This window comes from Homarus americanus, unplaced genomic scaffold (genome assembly GCF_018991925.1).
Source record: "Homarus americanus isolate GMGI-L3 unplaced genomic scaffold, GMGI_Hamer_2.0 scaffold23617, whole genome shotgun sequence".
Lineage (NCBI taxonomy): Eukaryota > Metazoa > Arthropoda > Malacostraca > Decapoda > Nephropidae > Homarus > Homarus americanus.
Genome location: NW_024720711.1, coordinates 6,145,093 through 6,153,722, shown reverse-complemented (window position 1 = coordinate 6,153,722; position 8,630 = coordinate 6,145,093). Strand labels below are relative to the sequence as shown.

Genomic DNA, 8,630 nt, shown 5'->3' with positions numbered 1-8,630 from the left:
GTGTGTGAGAAGTAGGTCAGGGAAGATCAGAGGTGAGGCTGCATGTATATCCTGGTGGTGTTACAAGTTAGTTAATATGTTTCTGTGGTCGTGTCTGTAGAGTTTACTGTATGGTGGTATGGGCTGTAGGGGTAATAATTCATACATACATACAGGCATACGTACATACAGTGTGTGTGCGTGTGTGTGTTTTGGCATAATGAATGGTGGAAAGGTTTGAACAGAGAAGTGTTGACAGATGTAGCCAAAAGATGATGTTAGTTTGTTCCTTTGTTGACATATTTACCGTACAGTAGGTGAGAAACACTACTAACTTGTTATTGTTTGTTGTGCTGACAGGTGGAGGTGAGAAACACTACTAACTTGTTATTGTGTTGACAGGTGAGAAACACTACAAACTTCTTCTTGTTATTGTTTGTTGTGTTGACAGGTGGAGGTGAGAAACACTACTAATTACCTGTTTGTTATGTTGACAGGTGAGAAACACTACTAACTTGTTATTGTTTATTGTGTTAACAGGTGAGAAACACTACTAATTACTTGTTTTGTTGTGTTGACAGGATGGGGTGTTTCGGGAGTAAGGAGAAGCTGTCTAAGGAGGACCTGGAGTTCCTCAAGACACACACGAGATACGACGAACAGATGATCAAGGAGTGGTATAAGGGCTTTAGGGTGAGTACCAGTCTCTCTCTCTCTCTCTCCTTGCTTTCTCTTTTATCTTTCTCTCTTTTTGCTTTATTTTTATTGCTTTCTCTCTCTCTCTCTCTCTCTCTCTCTCTCTCTCTCTCTCTCTCTCTCTCTCTCTCTCATATGAAGACTCCTCTAACTAGTTTTACTCCTGACATTTACACTTTCTAAAAGGATTTCCCAAGGTACGATTTTTTCTCTCCTAATTGGACTTGTTAGTAAGTTGCTTCTCACCGCCTTCATCGTATTCACAGTAGTTGATTCTTAATAGTTCTAGTTATTCACACTAGTTGGTTCTTAATAGTTCTAGTTACTCACACTAGCTGGTTCTTAATGGTTCACAACGCTAAATGTTTACCCCCGAGGACAGGTCTTATAAGTGGCTCCCTCAAGCTGTGACATAATGGCGCTTCCACTAAAGGCCCTCTTGCTGTTCCTCCTCCTCCATTATGTGTCATCTCTAATTGGAAACACGAGAACAGATCCCACTGGTTCTTCTCCTGAGGTGCAACACACAGGTGGCTTCGTTAGGGGTCACACTTACACACGTCAATCTCTCTCTCTCTCTCTCTCTCTCTCTCTCTCTCTCTCTCTCTCTCTCTCTGTCTCTGTCTCTCTCTCTCTCTCTCTCTCTCTCTCTCTCTCTCTCTCTCTCTCTCTCTCTCTCTCTGATTGGCAATGTGAGAACACCGTCGTTAGCTCAGGTCACCAATCACAGGTATACTGTAGATGGATCCTCAGGGGCTGTCAGGTTATTTTTCCCCCCTTATGTTATGTCAGAAAAAATATCTTGAGTTACGACAAAAAATTAGATTCTTGAAGGTTTCGTAAGTTTTTTGTTTTTCACGAAGTTAATATCTGAGGAAATAATTGATGGACTCACGTAAGTTATAAAGACAACGAGAGATATTGAAAGGTTCGTAAGTTCAATATTCCTTCGTTATATTTCAACGGAATAGGAAATGCGAACAAAATGAGTATTAATAATTTACTAAACTTACGACACAAAGATGGATTCATTATTGTTCCTATGTCAATTTTTTTCTTTTAAACTGACACCTATGGACGCCTATAACTGTCTTTTCTAAGCTACTGTATACAGATGGCAAGTGACATGGTGTTATAATAAGCTGTTCTAAGAAGCGTTTACTCCTCAGGTGATAGTCCCCTCAGCATTTAGTCCCCTCAGCATTTAGTCCTCTCAGCATATAGTCCCCTCAACACAGTCCCCTCAACACAGTCCCTTCAACACAGTCCCCTCAACACATAATCCCTTCAGCCTACAGTATACTCGTAATCCCCTCAATATATAGTCCCCTCACTACATAGTCCCCTCAATACATAGTCCCCTCAATACATAGTCCCCTCAGTTGCATCTGATGTGAATAACGAGACGTGAGGCTAAATTCACCCTATCTTACATCACACTCCCCCTCCCCCCCATGATCATACACAGAAGGTCGGGATGAGTCACTGCCAACTGTGTGACTGTCTCGCGTAACCAAACATCTCGTGAACATAACAAGAAGGGAAGCAACCCTCAGTCATCATAGTAACTGTTGGTGGGTCACATGGCTCAGAGGTGAAGGACCCAAGTGATTTCTTTTTTTTTATCAGGTCATCGGAAAAATCTTCTTCATCTTGACGGAGAAACTGGATAATTGTCGGAGATAAAAGATGTTTATTATTTCTCGCGCCATTTACGTTCTCAGGATGATTCACTTATAATCATCCTTGTGTAGGAGTGGGAATTTTCCTCCCAGAATGGTGGACGCCCACCCCTTGAGAGATCCATTACTTGGCTCCTCATCCTGGATAACGTAACTCCACGGACCAGATTCTCAAATGTTTCCAAGATGAAAAAGTCCTGAAACTGAAGACGCAAGAATGTAGGTACAGTAACTGGTTGTCTTAAGCTTAGCCTTATAAATAATGTCCAAAATGGTATTAAAATCACGTAGAGACTTATCTTAATTAGATAAATGACCCAGTTACTGTACAAAATTAACATACATAACCATACTAAAGAGTCTTCGTTAATTATCGCCCATAACCGTCAGTGAGTGAAGGGATCTCGTTAAAGGGTAGAGTCTCAGTTCAGTTCTGATCGCCTTATGAATATATTTTGTTTTTGTGATGTAGTAAAGTTGGGCCAATTACGCGCGTTCTTATACAACCAGGTACCAGGGATACTTAACGAACGAACCTTTGATATGAGAACTTGAACTCAAAAGCGGGTTTTTTTTTTACTCTTGACTGGACGTAACAGAGTCTGGGTAGAATTTCGACGCCATAGTGTTTATCGTCTTTGTGTTGTTGTTTAAATAAGCCAGTTAGAAGGACACGTGACTCGGTAGGAGAGGGTGTGTGTGTGTGGGGGGGTGTTAGCCTTCGGGTCTTGGTCACGTTCAGAGGTGATCGTAACTTTATGGTCTCTGTAGGTTGGTTTGGTTGTCCTCTTGCCCGGGTTCACCTCCTCTTCCCCGGGTTCACCTCATCTTTCCCGGGTTCGGTTCCTCTTCCCCGGGTTCGCCTCCTCTTCCCAGGTTGGTGGAGGCCAGTTAGACGTCACATGACCTGAGTGTAAATGGAGGCATCTTGCAGGTCCAACTTTATCCCGGCAGGTCGAGGCTCAGGGGCTCGTAAGGTCGTCTGCTCCACCCTTACCTGGCCCCCCCTGCCCCAGCCACCTCCTCCCCGCCACCTCCTCCCCCGGCCACCTCCTCCCCCCTGGCCACCTCTCCCTCCCGCCCCCCAGCCCACCTCCTCCCCTCAGCCACCTCCTCCCCAGCCACCACCTATTCCCCCCCTCCCATGCCACCACCCCCCGCCACCACCTCCCCCCCGCCACCACCTCCCACCACCTCCTCCCCAGCCACCACCTCCTACCCTCCCCAGCCACCTCCCCCTCCCCAGACCACCTCCCAGGCCCCTCCCCCAGCCACCTCCCCCAGCCACCTCCCCCAGCCACCTCCCCCCCAGCCACCTCCCCCCAGCCCACCTCCCCCAGCCCAGCCACCTCCCCGGCCACCTCCTCCTCCCCAGGCCACCTCCTCCCCCTCCCCCAGGCCACCTCCTCCCCTCCCAGGCCAACTCCTCCCTCCCGGGCCAACTCCTCCCCTCCCCCGGGTCAACTCCTCCCCTCCCCCGGGCCACCTCCTCCCCCGCCATAACTCAACGCCCCAAAACGTATTACCTGTACTTGAAAATGTTAATCAAAATGGCGTCTACATGGCATTGAGACTGGATATGCTTCCTTCGTCGTAACTAGAGGGTGGAGATAAGACTACTAGTTAAGGTATAGTCCTGAAGTAAATATGACGCCATTTTGGTCCTCTTCCGTGTATTGTACCTGAAGTGAACTAGTTTGTTGTGGTTGCCTGGGATACAGTTGTTAGGGTGGAGCTCAACTGCCCTGATCAACGGGACTGTTCCTGCCTGTACGGTGGTGGAGAGTGTGTAAAGGTGCACTACACGTTAAGTCGGGGAGGGGGTAAGGTGGTGAAGGGTGTTGGTGGTAACTCACTTAGCTCTCACCTCAGCGTCCCAGGTTCGTCGATCAGCTCCGTAATGGTGACAACTTACTGTACACACAATGGTATCATATAAAAAAAGCCTTTTGTGTCTTAGAATATCTGCATTGTTAGTGTCGTGAGGGGGGGGTGGGGTGGATAGGGACGTGTGTCGATTCGATGAGCTCACACACACACACACACACACACACACACACACACACACACACACACACGTGCAGATATTACCATTATTCGAGTGCAAATTTGGTGTGTTTTTAAGCGGCGTGTTTTCAGTAATTACAATATCATATAATATAATTCTTTTAACCTTGTATTAAATAATCCTTTGCCCCAATACATTAAACAAAAAACGTAAAATAATATTGGATGTGTTTTTAAATGATCTATTTTTAATAAATTACTGTAATATGAACCGCAATTTGGGTCCGTCTCCTGAAAAAAAAAACATGTTGAATAATAAAATTGGTTAGCGTTACTGTATGAGTCTGGTGTTTTGGGTGAGTTAGCTTGGTGAAGGGTGGTGGGTGTTGTTACGTCTTGCCGGGGTCTACGGGGTGATTTAATAACTGATAACGCAGCTCTCATACCTCTTCCAAGATCTCCTGCAACAGATAACGGGAAATAGTTTTTGTCTGGGATTACGTCAACCCTTGTGTGTGTGTGGGGGGGGGCTGGTCACATCTCTCTCTCCACAGTAATCAATGATCAGTCTATCTTCGGCTCACTGGTCACCCAATATTTTTCCTCCCATTGAAGTTCTTCCTCTAGTTGTTTGGCCTCATTGTTTACACTTGATTGGTATATGTAGAGAAGAAACCTCCTGTAGATCACAGATTAATGTTAGGCGAATGTACGTTTTAGTGTGTGTGTGTGTGTGTGTGTGTGTGTGTGTGTGTGTGTGTGTGTGTGTGTGTGCGTGGGTGTGTGTGTGTGTGTGAACCTACATAGGAAGATACATGTACAGTGCAGGAAATATGCGGTTTTGTTTGACACGTCACAGATACGTCACCGATATAGAGCCAGGTGTATCATTGGCGTATATACAGTCAGATGTGTCATTGGTGTCTTGAAAGTCAGAGAAAAGATGCAAATTATCGATCCGCCTCGGTACTTGTCTCCTCCCTGAAGTGAGTTACGCGTCTCAGTACTTGCCTCCTACGCACATTACGCTGGATGGAGTGAATTACGCACCACCTACGCGCGTTGTGTTGCATGAACGTCCACTTCACCAGGCCGATAGTCAAGGTTGTATTGATCTACTCAAGTGATCTATGACACTGGTAGTAGCTCTCCCTTCAATAGGTTACTCACCACCTCATTCACCTGTGCCAACCCAAACTTGCACCTAACCTAACCTAAACCACCCTTAACTTAGCCAAACGATGAGCCTCTCTCCTCCACCTAGACAAACGAGCGAGGTAATGACCGTAGCGACAGGGTGTGGTGGTAGAGAGCGTAGCGGCAGGCAGGGTGTGGTGGTAGAGAGAGTAGCGGCAGGCAGGGTGTGGTGGTAGAGAGCGTAGCGGCAGGCAGGGTGTGGTGGAGAGCGTAGCGGCAGGCAGGGTGTGGTGGAGAGCGTAGCGGCAGGCAGGGTGTGGTGGAGAGCGTTCACAAAAGGCGGCAGAGAGCGGGTGAAAGGTAGGCTGGAGGCAGCTCTGTTTGTACTGCTAAATGAAAAGTAAATTCAACTGAAGGTTAAGCGTCTCGGTGGAGAGAGAGAGGGAGAGAGAGAGGGAGAGAGAGAGAGAGAGAGAGTCCTAATGAGAGAAAGAGAGAGTGTAAACAAAGAAAAGGCTCCTGAGAGAGAAGGAGAAAGCAAAGGGAAAAGAAAGTAGACTGGAAAGGGGGAATGAAGAGGAAATGAGAGAGAGGGGGGATTTTATCGTGGCCGTGTTCTCGTCAGCGGAAATTATACTTTATCCAAGTAGCGCCAACACGTGATTTTCCGCGTGGCTCGTGACTTAATGAAGCCTTCTGACAGGTGAAGCTCTATACCCTGAAGCCTCTTATTTGGTGGAAACATTAATGCCTGGGGAACCTAGTTGAAGCCTCTTGCTTGGTGAACTTGGGTAAACCCTTGAACTTGAATGAAGCCTCCTGACCGCTGACTTAAGTGAATCTCTCTGGTATAATGAAGCTTAGTGAGATCCCCGCTGACTGGTGAAGTTCCCTACCTGACGTGGAGGGAGATAGTGTGGTTGATGAGAGAGAGAGAGAGAGAGAGAGAGAGAGAGAGAGAGAGAGAGAGAGAGAGAGAGAGAGAGAGTAATGTCAGAAGGCAGGTACAGACACACACAAGAGGGGGTAGGTTGCTGTACGGTGCATTACAGTGTACAATAAACTGAAGTCGAATCACCTGAAGACTGGCCCCAGCTTATTTCACCTGAAGATTAACCCCCGTAAAGCTATGTGTGGGGGAGGTGGCTGTGTTACGTTATATGATGTTAAAAAACCGTCACAATATAAACAGGTTCGGGGTGTGTGTGTGTGTGTGTGTGTGTGTGTGTGTGTGTGTGTGTGTTTTAAGTCGGCGAAAGGACGCTAAAGTGCACGGGGTGGAGTCTTAGGTCAGGTTAAGGGAAGGGAGAAGAAGAATGATGCTAACTTAACCAAACCTAACCTGGTTTTTCACTCGAGATAATTAGTTAAGGCAGCTACCCATCCCAGACTCCTCGACGGTGTTTATAAAGCTTGTGTTTACCTTAGAGGAGATTAGGGGCCTGGAGGTGGAGCAGTGTGGGGGCCTGGAGGTGGAGCAGTGTGGGGGCCCGGGAGGTGGAGCAGTGTGGGGCCCGGGAGGTGGAGCAGTGTGGGGGCCCGGAGGTGGAGCAGTGTGGAGCCCGGGAGGTGGATATCAGGGGCCTGGAGGTGGAGGCAGTGTGGGGGGCCTGGGAGATGGAGCAGTGTGGGGCCTGGGAGATGAGCAGTGTGGAGGCCCGGGAGGTGGAGCAGGTGGGGCCTGGGAGGTGGAGCAGTGTGGGGGCCTGGGAGATGGAGCAGGGAAGCCTGGGAGGTGGAGCAGTGTGGGGGGCCTGGGAGGTGGAGCAGTGTGGGGGCCCGGGAGATGGAGCAGTGGGGGCCTGGGAGGTGGGAGGCAGGGGCCCGGGAGATGGAGCAGGGAGGCCCGGGGAGGTGGAGCAGTGGGGCCTGGAGGTGGAGCAGGGGGGCCTGGGAGGTGGAGCAGTGTGGGGCCCTGGAGGAGCAGTGTGGGGGGCCCGGGAGATGGAGCAGTGTGTGGGGGCCCGGGAGGTGGAGCAGTGGGGCCCGGGAGGTGGGGGAGCAGTGTGGGGCCCGGGAGGTGGAGCAGTGTGGGAGGGGCGGGAGGTGGAGCAGTGGGGGCCTGGGAGGTGGAGCAGGTGCCCGGAGGTGAGCAGTGTGTGGGGGCCCGGGAGGTGGAGCAGTGGGGCCCGGGAGGAGCAGCAGTGTGGGGATGAAGGGAGGTGGAGCAGTGGGAAATGGGAGGTGGAGCAGTGTGGGGCCCGGGAGGTGGAGCAGTGTGGAGGCCCGGGAGGTGGAGCAGTGTTGGGGCCCGGGAGGTGGAGCAGTGTGGGGGCCCGGGAGGTGGAGCAGTGTGGGGGGCCGGGAGATGAACCACATACCGTACCGGGGGGACATCTTACATTTTGTTAAGTCACCAAGCCTGACCTGCGCCATGTGTCAATGTCACCTGGAGTGCCTCATGATAGGTGTTATCAGAGAGATAAGTCGAGAGTTTATCTACCACTGACAGTCACAAGGTAAATACCACCTCGCGTGTCTTCAGATTGTTCATGCTGTTAATACTAACCGAGATTCTTAAGCATACTTAGGATATAGTTTTTTCACCCTCAACTAACTCTAGGATAAGATAAAGCCTTTAGTTACGATAGACAGTATTGGACAGTAATGCGGGTGTGAATTGTGTTGACTTAGTGCCACTGTTATCCATGACACCTGTGACTTCACCTGATAGTCACATACAGTAAGTAAGGGAGACTGGAATTGTATCATGTGGGGATAGGGGGTGGGGGTTTAGTGGGGTGGGGTGGGGTTTAGTGGGTGGGGTGGGGTTTAGTGGGTGGGGTAAAGGCGGTGTGTGGGGGCTTTAGTGGGGGCTTAGGGTGGCGGGGGGGTGGGGGTTAAGTCTTCAATATGTGTCTTTCAGCTCAAGTGCTGGTTAGTGGGACGACAGGCTTCTCCCTTACAGGATGAAGCCAGATATTTTTTTGTCTTTACATGAAGCCCACAGTTCCTTAGTGCCGAGGTATAAGTGAAGCATAATCGTGATGCCTGGCTGCCAAATTAAAGCCAAAATTGAAGCCCAAATCCCCAAATAAAAGAGCCAAAGATGAAGTAAAAATTCGAAATGAAACCAAATTTACGAGTCCAAAAAATCACATGAAGTTAAGAGCAATACGTAACTTCTAG

At 49.1% G+C, this 8,630-nt stretch overlaps 1 protein-coding gene across 1 annotated transcript in view; it reads left to right on the top strand.

Annotated features, from left to right (window-relative positions):
* Positions 1–533: 533 nt before the first annotated feature.
* LOC121860807 (neuronal calcium sensor 2-like) overlaps positions 534–8,630 on the top strand; it is an 84,894-nt gene continuing 76,797 nt past the window's right edge. The window contains exon 1 of the mRNA XM_042358195.1: positions 534–672. Within this exon, the coding sequence (XP_042214129.1) occupies positions 562–672 (111 nt within the window). The 5' untranslated portion in view covers positions 534–561. The remainder of the gene's footprint in view (positions 673–8,630) is intronic.